Here is an 18,045-nt window from a genome sequence, read left to right on the forward strand (position 1 = left end):
AGATTTATTCCATTCGGGTTACAAGTATGATAGCCTAAATACAGCTAGAAGTGCGTTATCTTCATTATGTATTACTGAAGATGGTTTTACAGCAGGTGCTCATCCTTTAGTGGTTAAATTTATGACAGGTGTGTTTAATTTATGTCCACCAAAAAGTAAATATAATGAAACTTGGGATGTTTTCAAAGGTACTGTGTTATTTAAAGACATTGTCACCAGTAGATAGGTTGTCTTTGAAACAGCTAACTTGGAAGTTAGCTATGTTAATAGCTCTGACTCAAGCAAGTCGGTCTCATTCATTAAGTTTAATAACTATTGATGGTCTAAGGCAAGATCAGGATTCAATTACTGTACAATATTGCGGGTTATTAAAAACAGTCTAAGAAAGGCAGAGATAATCCAGTTCTTCAATTGAAAAAAATATACTCCAGATAGGAGGTTATGTGTGTATAGTGTTTTTCTTGAATACATAAACAGGACTAAACATATTCGAGGAAGTGAGTCAAGACTTTTTGTCAGTTATATGAAACCACATAAAGCTGTTACTTCTACAACTATAAGTAGATGGCTAAAATCAGTTATGTTTTTATCAGGCATTGACATTAAAAGATTTCAATCTCATAGTATAAGAGGAGCATCTGTATCAAGAGCTAAATGTTTTGGAATTCCAATTAAAGAAATCATGAAAAGTAGCAGGTTGGTCAAATGAAGCAACTTTTGCAAAATACTACGATAACCTATTAAAGATAGTCTTTACGAAACTGCAGTGTTCACAGGATTGACGGAATGAATCGTGTTGGTATGTGAATGTTTATTTTTTCCGTTCATTGTGTTTACATGCAAAAAATTTTTGCTATTTGCTTTAAAGTCTCATTTGAGACGGACAGTTGGTATGACGTAATAGAATCCCCCAAATAAACTAGACTTACCTTGAGTCGACGTTTGGTTGGGATTCTATGTAGTCATACAGCAACTGGAGGGATCAAATGCCCGCCCATCCCTCCCTGAATGTGTGTGACACATTCTTTAATGCATTTTGCATTTAGTTTTTTATTTTATTGAAGCAAAAATTATTTTGCTTAATGCTTTAAATACTGAATGTTCTCGGTCACGGTATGCGCACATCTCATTTGATCCCTCCAGTTGCTGTATGACTACATAGAATCCCAACCAAACGTCGACTCAAGGTAAGTCTAGTTTATTTGGGGGATTATGTGGCTAGACGGACAATAGGTAACTGTTCTTTCTCTTTGATGTCATTCATTCCGTAATGCTTTTATGTGGCTATTTCTTTTGTGTGGCTAAAAAGAACAATAGAGTAGCCACATAATTACTCTCCTGTTAGAAGGTCAGTCTGTCCATCTGTCTGTCAGTCCGTCCGTCCACAAAACTGGATCCCGCGATAACTTGAAAAGTACTGAAAATATTTTTATGAAACTTAATATATGGATAGATGGCAGTATGGAGATTATGCACGTCTTTTTCTTTTCTTCCTATGTTGAAAATTCTGCAAATTTTACACATAAACTGGATCCAGTGATAACGCAAAAAGTACTGGAAATATTTTTATGAAACTTCAAATATGGGTAGATGGCAGTCTGGAGATTATGCACGTCTTTTTCATTTCTTCCTATGTTGAAAATTCTGGTTGCTATGGCAACAAATAGGCTGAAAATATGGCAAATTTTACACATAAACTGGATCCAGTGATAACGCAAAAAGTAATATAAAAATAAGTAATAGAAATATTTTTATGAAGCTTGACATATGGGTAGATGGCAGTCTGGAGTTATGCATGTTTTATCTTTTCTTCCTATTTTGAAAAAATATTGGTTTCCTTGGCAACAAATAGGCTTAAAACATGGCAAATATAACAATATTTGTGATTAGTCAAAAAGAGCTGAAAATTTTTATGAAATTTTGCTTTTAAAAATGTTATATTTTGGTAACAGGGATGTTTCAAATATTAACTTTAGAGTGTCATTCAGTCCGTCTGTCTGTCTGTTTATAAAAACTGTTTCCTGTGATCACTTTTAAAGAACTTTTCCAACAAATTTACTTAAAATATAGAAAAATTGAAACATTAGTGAATGGCCAATGGCCCTTCAGAATGTTGATGGGGTTCTAACTGGTAGGGGACTTATGGATTGCTTGCAATACTATGATAATTGCTTGTTCATGTTGCATTCAAGTAGATTGATTTAAGGAAACTGTTTTGAAAATACAAATTATGAAGGTCAGTCTTGTGGATAGATTTTGTTTTACACTGTTGGTTATATTTTTTATATGTAAGCACACATTAACGGGGCTCGCTCTCCGGTTTTGGAACATTTTTTTTCTCTTTTAATGAGGAATTTATGGCAATTTCTTCTGCAAAAAGGTACAATAGTGACTACTGCAATGCTAAATGTTTTAAAAACAAACATGCAACAGCTTCATATTTACTCAAAATTTTGTAAAACATGTATGTAAATTGAAGGTGAAGATACCAGTAAAGTAAATGGTGAAAAAGCTGTTGAAAATGGAGAGGGAGGAGGAGGTGGTGGTGGTGAAGAAGATGATGAGTGCTTCTATGACAAATCCAAATCTTTCTTTGACAATATTAGCTGTGAGGCAACAGACAGAGCCAAAGGGTAACTATTATTTAGCTTGTCCTAAAATCTCTAATTGAGCTCATCATTTACAATGTATAGTGTATTGTCAACATTTTGACTGTTTATACTTTGTGGTCGCACATATTACTCAATCTGAAATATACTACAAATTTGGCACAGTTTTAATGTAGTGACCATAACTACATAAGCAGACCATTTTAAACATGTTTTAAGGGTTCTAAGACATTCATCTAAGAATTTTGTAATAATTTGCTAAAGGGTTAGTAAATTAGGTTGGCCGCAAAAGATAAAAGAAAATAGTGCTTTGAAATAATTCCGTTAGAACCACCATACTTAATCTTGTTAGCAAAAATTACCAACCAATCCAAAAAATTAAACAAATCATTGATTGGTATGAGAAGTCATGCAGTTATGCATTTGTCTTTGAAATCAAGACAGGGATTTAGAATTCTTCATGTGAGGAAACTCGAGGTTGATGATTTAACATGTATCTATACCTGTTTGCCTTTGAAATAATGTATTGAGGGACACTAGTGTGTTCGCTGGTCTTAACCCTCTCCTGTCTCCAGTATTTTAGTGTGTTTGTGTTAAAAATAAAAGATAACAAGATATGATGATATTAACAAGTTAAATTTGAATGATATTTGGATTGATCATGAAATGTAACATTATTTGCCAAGATAGATATAATAGTCAGATAAGATTTAGAGTTCCAATTCATCAATATCTTCTTCAGAAAACAGTCTCGGCCAAGCTGGAAAGAAGAAAGAAAATTAAATGTAGAAACATTTGGTACAAGTGACCCGCGACGGGGCTTTCGTGGACGAGGTGGTTTCCGTGGCAATAGAGGTTATAATAATTACAATGGTTATAGAGGTCGTGGACGGGGAGGCGGTGGTGGATATAGAGGTAAAACTACAGAACAAAGTTAACAAGTGTTAATGTTTTAGTTATATGGTCAGAAATTTCTTGTTTTCTGTCTCAAAATTGGCAAATGTTTTTGAGTTTATTAATCTGTCAAATGTTTTACCAGGCTTTACTATATAATATTGTGATTAAAACAAATCTTCAGTATTCAGATAGGAAACAGACAGAAGAAAGTAAATAGTATTTACTTGATCATTACAAGCCAGTTTGGGGGGGGGGGGGTCCTAGTCTTTTGTAAATGGGTCCTGGGCTATTTGAATTGTGAAGATTAGTGCCGTAATGTTATTACTTGTTACTGTAGTCCTTTTTCATACTGTTATATTTAAGCTTCTAAACATGGAAAAAATGTAAAATATGTGTTGACCTTGATAGATAAATAACACCTTATACTATAGTTTAATGTCCGTTTCTAATATTTTTTTAAGTCATCAACAACTTTTCAATAAATACAATTTGACAGTTGTGAATTTGCATTCAACAATTGTAAAAAAAAAAGAAGATACTGTCGGCGCTGTGAATAGAGCCCTTATTCAGCCCCAAAACCGCTGGGAGGAACACTGTGCCAGTGTTGCTACCAAAGGTTCATTTTCAGCATGTTTTACTTTATAATTGTACGTTCATAATCGTAGATGGCTATTGGAATTTAATGTTCAAAACTAGGGCGATGAAATAAGAATATTTGCCATAACAGAGGGAAACCAATGAGAGAATTAGTATTATTTCTAAGAGAATATAATTCTGTTTATATAACTGATTACAGGTCGTGGAGGATATAATGGGGGTCGAGGTGGAAACAGCGGAGCTAGAAGAAGTCAAGCCTGGGTAGACTATGAGTATCATTATGATGATAGTAGAAGACCTCAAAGTGGGGAAAAGTCAATGAACAAAGTAAGTAGTACTATGTAGATATATACCTATGTAATTATTCATATGATTTAGATTCTGGGCATGGTTTGTTTGTAGCTTATTTCTTCAAGTAAAAGGATTGGTATTATATCTGTAATTAACAACTAGGTCGTGGAAGGATAGTGGCTCTACTCAGGCTGCCTGCTTTTGTCTATCACTCTGGTGAAGCATGTATATTTCCAGAATAAAAATTAATCTATAGCACATCTGGTGCCAAACACATATAAGGTCACCTGGTCAAAACAAAACTATTACCCAAAAGACTACACTTCTGCATTTACCCTGTTGTGGGTTTAAATCTTGTCAAGGATTTTGAGAAAGCTATCTAGCTAGCTTTCAGATCATCGGTGGTTCTACTCGGGTTGATATTGTTTCATGCCTGAAAAAAAAAGCTTGGAGAGGAGCACCTGAGGTATTCCTCCACCAGTTACCCAACCTCAAAAAAACACCTACACACACTCCTGAAAATTAAATGAAACATGCTGAGAGCCTTTCCCATGATGATTTCTCAGTCATGGTTAATTTGGTTCATCTCTAGTTGAAAATGTTTTAAAGATGACTGACAACTAGGCAATGGGTAATCATAATTATATATTGTTAGGGGACAGTTGCTTTCAGTACTGGTGTAATTTTAGTATCATAAGTGAGTCTGTTGTGCCTAAATGCTAGCATTTTGCTTGTATACTCATTAGCATTGTTTCTGTTTCCAGCAACAGCAGCCAAACAGACCGACAGGAAAGGCAGAATCATAGTCACTGGAATACACAGCTACACTATTGTGCTGAAAACAAAATTTGGTCGACATAGAATATTAACGCTGATCTCTTTCTAAACATGTTCTATGATCACCACTCAACATTTGTCCAAATTTAGAAAACTCCAATGATGTCAATGTAAAACATAATTATAGATAAAACTGTATTTGTTGGAAACAAGGACAAAGTGAAGCAATTGGGACTTTAAAATCTTGTATTTTTCGACAACAAACATGAGAAAAATGTTGTTTGAAAAACATTAAATAAGACAATTTGTACGAGTTAATTGTGTTGTTGTGTCACCTGAATCAGTATTTTAGTAAGTGTGACACAACAAACGTGTTTATTTATTTTTTTTATGTTATGTGAATTATATGATGTGTATGACACATGTGTTCAAGCTCAGATTCAGCGGCTCAGTGTAAATATATTTCACCGGACCTTACAGCAATGTCTAGGGGATGGATAAGTGCTACTTAATTTATACAAAAGAATTCAAAACTTTAGCAACTATGGGATAGTATAAACTAATTTTTATTTTTGTTCCATTTTCATTATTTACACAATCTTTCTACATGGTTTTGTAATGAAACTGGTGCTCCTGATCAAAGAAATTGATTAGGTTTTTCTTTCTGATAAAAGTGTAACATATCAAGTCTGTTCATGAAATATTATTTTGACAGAATCGTATTATGATTGTTAAATTGTTAAAAAAAAACTCAACATATTGAGACTTGAGTATGAACAAGGTATTTCCTAAAAATCAAAATGGTAAGGTCAGATACTCAGTAAAAATCAAAATTTTAATTTCCTTTATACTTAATTATAGTGACCTGATTTGTCTGTAGGTATGAACTGGATTAAACACACTGTTGTTAAAGTAGGCATCATTAGTCCAAAATGTTAAAGTTAATATGTTGGGCAAGCCTATTGCAGCTTACAATGTCAAAAGAATGACTTTTAGCAAAAAGCAAATTACAAAAAAATGTCTCACTATCTTGCCTTTTAAGCTTAAATAGTTGATCATAATACAAGTGTAATTGCATGCCCAATCATTTGTAAACAATATTAACAGTTTATTAGATGAATTTGAATAAAGTTAAACAACAGCCACCAATGCTTATTCACCATATCTGTGACATAAGTGGTTTACAGATTGGTTCTGGATTTTTCTAACAGGGTGTTCACTAGCCATGAAATCCTGAGGGTCATTTTGACTACGTTTTACCGACTACAAGGTCAAATTGCCATGATTTTAACAAAATTTGACCCTCCAGTTAAAATCCTGAGGGTCAAATAAGGCCTTTTGGAAATTTGATTGGTCAAAGAGTCATTTCAAGGGTCAAACGGACACCCTGTTCTAAGGAAGCATATAAATCATAAAAATGTTTGTGTTTTTGTTAAAAAATTATTTTTGGCATAACAGTGAGTTTTTGTGTTTAACATTATCAATAGACATATCGGGAGTAGAAATATCAGGAGCACCAGTTTGAAATGGGGGAATATATGACTTTGTGTTTAATTTTACTGTTTATCCATGCTACACCTGTAATACTTAGATTGTTTTCCTGATAATTATTGTTGAACAGGGTTATTTTCTCAGCAAAAAAAAAAAATGAGACCGCTTTATTGTTTGTCAAATGAGGGTCTATTTGAAAAGTATCTCAAGGCAGTTTTGTGAATGTGTTGACTAAAGAAGTTTTATAGAATGAAGAATGAGGTTGCCAGTGCTGAGATACTTCTCTTTACTGCTGTTACATATATAGATGCAAAGGGAAAGTACTCTTTGGTATAGTAATAGAAATGTTATATTGCTTCTCTCCCCTGTGTTATTATCCTAAATTCGAATTTTCCATATCTGAGAAGAGAGCTGAGCTTAATCTGAGTGAAGAAGTTGAAAGATAAACAAAAGTATTATTTCTGCAGATCTGGTGAGGAGATAAAAAATTACCACAGTAAATATATTTTGTAAAGGTTAAAGGTAAAATGAAATAGTGACATAAAAATACTTCCATGTGGTATACAAATTAAATTATAATGTAAAATGAGAATTACTGTCACAAGTTCTTGTTTGAGTGTATGCATCAAAAAAGAAGGAATGCAGAAGTTCCCACAGTGAATGTTTTTGTAAGATGCACATAGTTCACAATAACATGGTTCCAGCATTTATGTTGTTAGGAAACACCTTGTATTGGAACATGAAGTCCAAAATATAAAGAATAAGCAACTTTCTTGTGTTGTATTTTATCAATTCTGATGTTAATGAGATGGTGGTACTAAGAGATTGTTTAAAATTGAGTGTTCAAGAAGATCAGGGTATCCAAGTAAATCTGAAAAGAGCATAGCCTGTGATCCTAAAGAAGTAAACTTTTAAGTCACACCCAGGGGTTATTTCAAAAAGTTCTTTAAAACCATCTCGATACAAATCTGTGCATGTACTGGAGCCAGGTAGCTTCAAAAAGAAAACTGCAGGGCAATTTCACTCACCTCTTCCATTTAACCAACCATAACATCCCCTAACCACCTTCAACGTGATTTTCAGGAAAAATGGTCTTGCTTTACCCAAAAAGTTGTTTGTAAAACCATGGTCTATGAAAAAAACACCACTGATTTCAGATTGGCTTTCGTTAAGATTAGCAATGAGAAAAATCTGTGGAATCGAGGTCAAAACGTTTCTAGAACACCACATTTGATAAGAAAATATTGTCTTAATGTGTAAAACTACAAATCTGCTTATGCCCTTGGGACCTGAAAGTGATATTAATCATACCCCTTGTGTCAATTTTGCCCACTCCAAGGGTCACTTATATAGAAAAAAAAACTCGGATAAGTCTTATGTAAAACCGTATGCTTAGATGTTTGGCATGAAGAATCTATGTGACGCAAGTCGTGCCTCTGAGGACAAAAATGGCAACGTTGGGGTCACTTAGTTTTCATAGTTGTTATGTCTTAAAACTTCTATCTGAAACGACGATGCACTGCGTTTAGATATTTTGCATGTTGATCGCCTTGTGGTCCTCTACAAGTTATATTAATCATGCCCCTGGAACCAAAGTCGGTTTTTCACCCCGAAGGGCACTTACTTTGTATTGACTTTTATTGTAAACCTATTTAATCAGGGTTTTTTTTAAGTAAAATTAAAATGCCAAGAGCTTAAATATTTGCCAAAAAGAATTTAACTTGTGTACAATTATTTTTAAAATTATGAAGCTTTGACAAACCTAATGTAACCTTATTGAAATTGTGACTTTTGAGAGCAACGTATCTGAAGTCATGATGGCCCTCTTGTTCAAAGTTCTGTCCCTTAAACCAGGTTAACCGTTTTGTTGAGGCAAATATCAAAACCAGACCTTTTTAAATGGACATGTTATTTTTAGCTCGACTATTCGCGAAATAACCGAGCTAATGCAGGCGTCCCTGTGATTAAGTTTTTGCGTGTAAATAACTACTGAAGGGAATAGATTGAAACGTCACACACTTATTCTCTGTGGTTATCTAACATGATTGGCACAAGTCCCATAACTCTGATTTGATTTTTTGCATATTTTTTGTGACATTTTTTTTCATTCATAATAATCAAGCAGTGATTTACTCGATGAAACATCTTAGTAACAAGCCTTTGTACCTTTTCGGACAATTTTATGTATTCATATAGGTAAGCATTATTTCACTCAATGAAACTCCCTTGTGACTTTTAAAGTCGAGCGTCGCTGTCCTCCGACAGCTCTTTTTTTTTTAATTAAAACGCGTTTCTATAGAGCATTTAACTTTAAAATTTAATTTAACTTGATAATGGCCCTTTTTCGACTCCTTTTTCTTGGTTTACCAAATAATTATGGTACATTTTCTTAAAAGCTACCAAAGAAATTCACAAAACATGGAATATTTGTAAGTATGCCAAGCATTTTTGCAAAGTCATGCTCTTTTTTTATGTTGCCTTAATTATTCAATCCAAAACATTTACTCCAGTTGTAAGCTGTAATAAAATAATAAAGCTGTCAACAATAATGTATTGTCACAAACGAAGTAATATGTAAGCGGCTTCAAGGGTACCCGTACTGCATAATGGTATAATATTTGGAATTCCGGTAGTCAAATATGTTAAGATAGCCAGGTTTTCAGTTTCAAAATAGAGGGCTGAATTTCAACTAATTCAAAATGTTACCATCCTTTATATTCTCAGTACTGTTCGCGCTTACGAGCATTATTTTCTGAGAATTTTTTATTGCTTTGGGACGTGAAACAATCGGGGATGGTGAGGAAAAGGTTTTATTACAGCCTCAAACATCAAACAATCTCAAGTTATTGTTTGAGACTTGCATATGAGCCGCGCTATGACAAAACCAACGTAATGCGTTTGCGACCAGCATGGATCCAGACCAGCCTGCGCATCCGCGCAGTCTGATCAGGATCCATGCTGTTCGCTTACAAACCCTATTACAAGTAGAGAAACTGATAGCGAACAGCATTGATCCTTATCAGACTGCGCGGTTGCGCAGGCTGGTCTGGATCCATGCTGGTCGCAAACGCACTATGTTGGTTTTGTCATGGCGCGGCTCATATAAACCCACTTCGCATGAAGAGAAGCTGGGTAGTAGTCAATATGAAGAGTTATGCGCTGTATATGGAATGGACAAGCGATTAATTTCTACTCAAATTAGTACTAAATAGGCATTTGGAATATGCTTCAAAGTTGACAGGAGGAGTACCTATGATTTGTAGAAAATTGTACCTTGATTCGTACGCTCGCGATCACGAACTCCAGCAAGGTAAAGCAGTTGTTTTACCAAAAATATTGCCAGGTAACTTAGTTGTTTACACAAACGCCGGAAATTTTGAGGCTTTGTAATCTTCTGGCAAAATCTGAGTTTCAAACATGTGTTGTTTTTTCTAAAGATTTATTAGATCGGGCCATCACCGTGTACTGTGTGAGCTTGACTGTATTCCCGAAGCTATGACCGTGATTAATTTGAGCAAAAAATTTTAGATAGGGTTATCACCGTGGACTGTGTGAGCTTTGCTGTATTCCCTGAGGATATCATGAGACAAGAAACCATTAGATAGGGCTATCACCATGGGTTGTGTGAGGCCACAGATATATAAATATTTAGCTCCATGATGAGGCTATCACCGTGGAATAGAAAACGAATTAAAGTCGCCCTGGATAACTGCTTACAGAAATCGCACCAGTGTGTGTATGAAAGGAATCGTAAAAGAATCCCACCCCCGGTAGAAATAGAAGAGATGTAGAAGAGTGAAGATAAGCGGGGAAAATCACGCACTCAACAAAACATGTGGTATGTGCATATTGCAACTGCTCTCTGCTTTAAAGGGAAAAGGTGTTGTAAATAAAAGAAAATGTGAGGATAAGACCTTGACATTGAGGAAATTTAAAAAAAAGATAATATACCAGTATATTTCAATAATAATATGCAAACTTGAAAGTTTCGTTCTTTTGAATCGCTTTACACCAAAAGTTAATATTTCAATCCTATATTTCGTTATTTGCCTCGGGGACTTTTTACATGTATTTTCACAATACACCCAAATTAAACCAAAAATCATCAGTTCGTACGAATTCAATACATTTTGCCTGAAGCTATCATAAAATATTGAAGCGTTTTAAATATCAGTCTTGTCGGATTATAATGTTATAACACGAAAAACGACGGGCAAGTTCTCGTCTTACAAACAAATTACAAGTGCAATTGTATGATTTTCAAATCTTAAACCAGGGGGTGATATTCAGTGAAAAACGAATGACCAAAATTTAGCCGAAGGCATCCAAATGACATTCACAGACTTGTGATGCGCACGCAAATTGAATGCTGATCGTTCTACTTTTTCAAGAAAACGTACTTTTTCCGTCATGTATGAAATTAAATGACATTGAATGAACTTTAAAGAAAGTCTTGTTTGTGCATTTTAAAACTTCAAACTGTTCACACAATTGACTTTATTATTTATAGACTGTATATTGTATTATATTTCTGTACGTAAGTCTACCCATTTTTTAGATTTTGAAAAACGTCGCTTATGTCGTCTGCCGTAAGCGGTTTACGACAATCAAGTGTACATGAACTTAAACGGGTGCGTGGAATCGATGGAACCTAGTTAAATGAGACAATGAGATTTAAGGTTGCGTGTTCGAGTACCGTTTTAGCCATTCTGTACAATTTCACCATACAAGGTCTGCAAAAAAAAAACAACAAAAAAACAACAACTTTTTATTTTTTAAGGTTGTGATCTATACATATTGTGAATCCCCAATTAGATAACCAATGACACAAATAAACAAGTTTTTTCGTGAATAGATATTGCTTTTAATCAATCGTCTGATCTTTCAACACTTAACAAAATGCACCTAGTCCAACGTTTGTTTATAGCCTTCAGTCAGACCGCTAATATTGAAACTCAATAATATACTTTATTTTCTCTTCAACACCAGCAGTATTTAATTCGTTGTCATAGCAGCGGTTGCCCGCGGCCGTGTGTGTTCATTAAGCCTTCTGTTCGCCACTAAACCTCTCCGAGAATGCGCGGAAAAAGCCGAGCGTTGCCCTGAGGCATTCTACCCGGGAGAATGTATTGAGCGACGAAGGATAAAAGATTCATTTAAGCCTGAACTTCTCGCTAGTTAACGTATGTGAAAAATATAGGAGATATAAAACAACTTTTAAAGGTAAGATATTTGTTACATGATATTAAATGACTTTTTATTTAGTTTATATAAGTTTTACTGTCGTAATTTACCCTTTGACCATTACTTTATTCCGACGTGAATTCAATACTATAATACATGTTTTGAACAAATTTAATACTCATTAGAAAAAGAAAATGTTAAAACCGACACAAATAATTTATGGCAAGTTTATATAAACGGGTAGATAATTATTGCATAAATAAGACGTTGAATTTATCAGTGAAATCAGTTCAAGTCCGTGGTAAAATGCTCTTGTCTTTCAAAAGAAAAAGTACGAAATCATGCCGCCGCACAGTTCAGGAAATATTCGGTGCAACTTTCCATACCCTTAATATGTCTTGTCAAATGTATAGGTGTCTCTAATCATTTGTACTTTGTACTTCTCTAAGGGATCTGTACAGTATACATCTCTACTTTTAAAATCTCTACTCCTCTACTCATAATAGATTAAAGAACATAGCGGGTCCTTTTTTTTTGGGGGGGGGGGGGGGCAGGGGCAGGGAAGGGGACGTTAAGGGGGTAAATACATCGTTTTCATCATCTCATCTGAATCAAGTAAGGATATTTTATATATGTCATAAACTAACATAATACTTGGATGTTATATTTCGTTCTTTTTTTTAATAAATATTAAAGTAGAGTATATTGAGAGCTTATATAAATGCCCTAGGGGGTAAATATACTTACTGTATATGCGTCTTAATGTAAAGTCAACACTTTTTGAAAATTGCTAAAATGAAAATCGAAAATAAAAGAAAGCATTATCTAAGCTATAGAAAGGCTTATTCACATAAATTTGTTTTTGCCACTGGGCAAATAAGAGCGGACAGGATGTATCCATTCTGTCTTTCTATGCCCCGGATAAATATTTCATCTGAATCGCCTTGGGGTGGGTGGGGTCATCCGGTGAAATAAATCTATGCATTTGTGATATTTAGTATTTAGACTGAACGGAAAAGCTAAAACACCCCGAGGGACGGATAGGAGAATGTATAACGCAGTACCTCGGGGAATTATTTCATTTTCCCTCGCTTTTAGTTTGAAGTGATCACCTGGCTAATGAAATTGTGTTTCAACATTTCATAGTTTCCTAAGGGAATCTTTCACATTTAATTGGTTGTAATTCGTATGGATTTGATAAATGATATTATACATATAAACGTAAGTACGGAATTTCTTGATTTTTTTTTATTTTATAATTCATTCAAACGTTTACTTTATTACGAAAAAGTTCACAATACATTAAAATATACTTTACATTCAGGTTATGCAAATGTGTTAATAATACGCATATAAAGCATCTTCTCTTTTTCAGAATCAAGACATTCTATAGAAACTCGTCTTAACGGAGCTAATTTGTTTAACTACGTAGAAAACCCAACTTCATACTGGAGCTGAAACTTTCCATGCCGGAGACAGGGCGCAGGCTGTCCCCGAGTACCAATTCCTCGCCGTCACCCGTGCAGACGCAAAATGGCGGGTACACGAGTAAAATATCGGGCGTCCCGTGTCCAGCAACGCCTACTCGTTATACAGCACCTGTTCACATTGACGTTGGCGGAGTAATCTACACGTCTTCATTAGAAACGCTTACACGGTATGACATGTTTCAAGATACAAGGCTTTTATTATTATTATTATTATTATTATTATTATTATTTACTAAACATGGGTGAAGCACAGCCCTGTAAATATTGTTTGTCGGACTTGCGTTTGATAGTGAGATTAGTTGAAAATTCTATGGCTTGCTGAACGAACTTGTCTTAGACATACGTATATTGTCATTTGTCAAGATTTCGCTGAACATGTCGGTGAACGCTTCTTAACAGATGCTAATGACGTTTTTTTTCTTCATTGCTGAAGAGAATGCGACATTCTAAACGTCTGAAGTTTTATTGCAGTTAAATATTATAAAATGATTTAAGTACTCACTCGCTAGAAGTTTACTGATCAAACCAACGTGTGTTTGTTTTGTAGCTATAAGCTCCAGGCACATAATGTGAATTTTGAATTATTGCCGCTGGCTTGAGTCTAGATTAACGATTTTTCCCTTGATTACTTAGTTTCCATGGTAGCAATGTGTCGCCGGCGGGCAGGCTTTTGATGCAGAGGCTTGGAAAAAAAACGTACTAGAAAACATTGCCTGTCTCTCAGTATTATATCTCTTGTTAGAGACAACTGAAAACACTTTGAGCTCACTGCCCGCAGCAAATCTGACTTCTAAATCAATTAACTGCTAATGCAGCGTTCCATCTCAGTTTCGTATACATTGTATATATAAACGAGAAGATATTTAAGGCTAAATGCTTTCGGCGCATGGTCAAAGTAACAATTTAGCAAATGAAAACCAATGTAGATGTAACAATAAACATATTAACATAAATTTATCAAAATTATGTTGAATCTACTTGAATGCAATAACGAGTTGTGTTTTTTTTTCAAAACCAGTCATTATCTATCAGTAGCCATAGGCAAATAAATCGACTGGTGTAGAGAATCTTAGATTTCAATTAGATATAACAATAAAAGGATTGTAAACGGATACATTCGGGCAAAAAATACAACATGCTTTGAGTGACATGTTTACCCGCAGAGAAAATAAGTGACGGCAGTGTTTCTGAAAAGGAATATCGATTCAAAGTTTACCTTTCTGTTTCTATAGACAAGTTTATGAATGTATAACATAGAAAAGCTTTCAAGCACCAACATGCAGTAACAATTAATATGTTCACGAATTCTTTTAAAATTAGTTTTAACGCATTTTATTTTGGATTCGTGTCGAAAGATTAGAGCTGAAAAGGACGATTCCTAAAAAAGAAGTCATAAAAATTAATAACAATGTACCTATTATAAGTTGTCACATTATGTACTCTGACCGATAAAGAATTAAACTATTGCTTTGTATTTCAGATTTCCAGAGTCCCGTCTTGCAAAGATGTTTAACGGTAGCATACCGATAGTTTTGGATACCCTAAAACAGCACTACTTTATAGACAGAGATGGGAAAATGTTCCGCTACATCCTAAATTACATGCGCACTGCCAAACTCTTACTTCCGGAAAATTTCAGTGAAATGAACCAGCTTTACGAGGAAGCCAAATATTTTGATATTCCAGGGATGGTTAGAGAAATAGAAATCATGCGAAGGGGAAAGAATGTAAAGAAAGAAAAAATGGACACTTCTTTTGACAATGGTAAAACTTCTGAAAGAGACTCTTTCTGCGACTGTATTGCAGTGAGCATTAGTCCAGATCTCGGAGAACGGATATCATTAAGTGCTGAGCGTTATTTGATTGAAGAAGTGTTTCCCGAACTAAATACCGCGTTACTGGATTCCAGGAATTCCGGCTTCAACATGGACAATCGTTACGTCATTCGTTTCCCGCTGAACGGTTTCTGTAAATTAAATTCAGTACAAGTGTTTCAAAGACTGTTGAATCATTCTTTCAAAATCGAAGCAGCAACTGGAGGAGGTGTCGAGGGCCAACAGTTTTGTGAATATTTGCTCGTAAGACGGAACTGTAAAGCTATTTAGGCAGGCGTTGTTGCCTTCACATTTTGAAAAAAAAAAGAACAATTTTTGAAATCCATTTACTTACTATATGTATACGCCTGTGAATTGTATTGTTTCCACTTTCAGGGAACCATTTGCGCCATTTTTTTCCTTTCTCATACTGTTGTACAATTATGTTTCTCCTTATTTCTTCCCAAGTTATTCGGACCAAATTAATCAAAGAAAAAATGGTCATATTAATAATTACTTAACTAAGAACAGACCATTTATATTTTCATTTTTCTTTGAAAGGAATTCGTACCAAGATATTTCAGGATTTTTTGTGTATAGAATCTTCTATGTGATGTGATATTTTTTTCAACATGCCAGTAACAATGTTAACATAGACGTTTTGTTGTTCATTCTTCAGTTGTATTAGCATTAATTAGTACTTCTAAATTGGATTATAATACTATCTTTGGCATAATATACGCCTACATGTTCTCTGTCAAAATACGCTCTTCAATTGTACATTATGTACCTATCTCATGTAAATTGTTACTTAACACAATTTGTTAAACGTATGTGTTTTTACCTTAATAAATTGTCTCCCTTGAGAAGAAAATCCTTTTTCAAAATCAGCAAAATGTCAATAAAATAGTATTTTGATTTCCATATTAAGATCATCTAATTCTAAATCACTATTACTGTACTACTTGTTAAAAAGCAACAGAAGCAAAAGATCGTTCAGGAAATTGGCCAGTGAGTAACCTTATGGAAACTTTAACAGGAAATCAAAATGTTTAGCTTTTGAGAAATAAAAAAAAGAAAAGAAAAACATTTAAAGGGCATTATAGACAATCTATGAGAACATATTTATCATGTCATTATATTGCATCGGGGTCCTTCAAATAGAAATCTAATTGAAAGACCCTGATTGTATTATGCACGTATGCCATTTTCACGTTATACACAAAATAATACGTGTAGACGTCATTTGTACAATGCCACCGTTACACACGTGGTAAATTCTCATACAAACACGGATAGATTCATCATTTAGTTCCAATTTATGACAGAATTTGATTTATAGCCTTATAGTTTTTGTACGTATACCTGCCAACTTCTTCTTAGCCTTTATGTTTTAACAGGTCAACCGCACTAGTCAAACAATATCTAGGAAAATTGCGTAAGTGAGTTGCAGAATAGTGTTCATCAGTATGCAAGCGAAGAAGCTGTTTATCTTTAAGTGATATTGGAAGGCATATCTTTTGCCATATTCGGGTCATATTAATTTTCTTCGCATTTCTAATTTTAAAACTAACAATATTGCAGTGTTGTCGGTATAAGGGAGACAACCCTTATAAATTATCCCCATGCAGTTATGGTGTATTATAATTATCTAGCTTATTGGATTTATTAACTTAATATTACCAACAATAATAATCAATAATATTGCATTCAAAAAACGTTTTCCGGCCGGGTGTACAATGAAAAGGGGAAAATTTTAAAACTAGCGCAGTGAACTTCCAACGATTTAGGAGAAAAATAATCTGCTGTTGAAAATTACATAAAAGAGCAAGACTCATTTTTTAGGGGCAGAAATCAAAAAGATGGAAGGCGAACCGAATTTTTTCATTAAAATTACGATTCTCTGTTGGCCTCAGGTGCCTCCCCGTACGTGGGTGGGGACGGAGATACATTGTAGGCTCCCTTAGCTGGGAAGTGAAGCGCACAGAAGTGAAAAATAATCGACATATGCGCTCGAGAGTAGAATGTTATGGAGCTACTGACCTTACGCAAGCAAGGTGGAAAGCTAATTTGTCCTGCTGAATTGAACCCATATATAGCGGCGTGGGTCATGTGATTAGATTTCTGACATTATTACAGACTTATATTTACATTTAATTTAAATAAAGCTCTGTGCCCTTAACCACTTAGTCGAGGAGATCTCTAATAATATAATAAATATCTTCCGGGTGCTACTACATAAAATGAGCTGCGTCACGACAAAACCAACATCATGGGTTTGCGACCAGCATGGATCCAGACCAGCCTGCGCATCCGCGCAGTCTGATCAGGATCCATGCTGTTCGCTATCAGTGTCTCTACTTGTAATAGGGTTGGTAAGCGAACAGCATGGATCCTGATCAGACTGCGCGGATGCGCAGGCTGGTCCGGATCCATGCTGGTCGCAAACCCATTGTTGGTTTTGTCGTGACGCGGCTCAAATGTTTTAAACGGCAAATAGGACAACGTTCGAGTATTTGATCTCCATCCTAAGGAAACGGAGAGCGTGTTTTAAGTGGTGCAACAAACTGATATACAGCCTATAAAAAGCAAAATAGCCCATCAATTAAAAGGTGGGGCCAATTCAGTATGGTGTTAAAAAGCAATCACTTATAAATTGGTAAGTTTTTTTCCTCGAGTGGCTGTGCTTGAAGGAATAATTCAATAAGATTGTCCTTTTACAATAGATTTTAGTAATCAGATGACTGTACAATCATTATTATCTTAATTTTCTGAAGGAAGACTACCTTAGATGCACTTCTCGGAGTATTGTGTATTATTTATACGACATGCAGTCATCCAAATACAGATAGGTCAACAGGCTTTTATATTTTGAGCAGATTGGCTGGTAAAGCA

The 18,045-nt window shown here is 34.8% G+C and overlaps 2 protein-coding genes across 4 annotated transcripts in view; both read left to right on the forward strand.

Annotated features, from left to right (window-relative positions):
* LOC132749825 (protein LSM14 homolog A-like) overlaps window positions 1-7,431 on the forward strand; it is a 29,596-nt gene extending 22,165 nt beyond the window's left edge. For both annotated transcript variants that reach the window (XM_060739729.1, XM_060739730.1), the window contains 4 exons: window positions 2,480-2,633; window positions 3,352-3,524; window positions 4,303-4,430; window positions 5,159-7,431. In XM_060739729.1, the coding sequence (XP_060595712.1) occupies window positions 2,480-2,633; window positions 3,352-3,524; window positions 4,303-4,430; window positions 5,159-5,200 (497 nt within the window). In that variant the 3' untranslated portion in view covers window positions 5,201-7,431. The remainder of the gene's footprint in view (window positions 1-2,479; window positions 2,634-3,351; window positions 3,525-4,302; window positions 4,431-5,158) is intronic.
* A 4,201-nt stretch (window positions 7,432-11,632) lies between these two features.
* LOC132749831 (BTB/POZ domain-containing protein kctd15-like) lies at window positions 11,633-15,983 on the forward strand. 2 transcript variants are annotated; one of them, XM_060739735.1, is made up of 3 exons: window positions 11,633-11,885; window positions 13,222-13,503; window positions 14,817-15,983. In XM_060739735.1, the coding sequence occupies exons 2-3, from the start codon at window positions 13,313-13,315 to the stop codon at window positions 15,439-15,441; spliced, it is 816 nt and encodes a 271-aa protein (XP_060595718.1). In that variant the 5' UTR covers window positions 11,633-11,885; window positions 13,222-13,312; the 3' UTR covers window positions 15,442-15,983. The 2 variants fall into 2 exon arrangements, with proteins under 2 accessions (XP_060595718.1, XP_060595719.1); XM_060739736.1 differs by lacking the exon at window positions 11,633-11,885 and adding an exon at window positions 12,803-13,067.
* Window positions 15,984-18,045: the final 2,062 nt, after the last annotated feature.

This window comes from Ruditapes philippinarum, unplaced genomic scaffold (assembly GCF_026571515.1).
Source record: "Ruditapes philippinarum isolate M1 unplaced genomic scaffold, ASM2657151v2 ctg2085_1_1_1_1, whole genome shotgun sequence".
NCBI classification, from domain to species: Eukaryota; Metazoa; Mollusca; class Bivalvia; order Venerida; family Veneridae; genus Ruditapes; species Ruditapes philippinarum.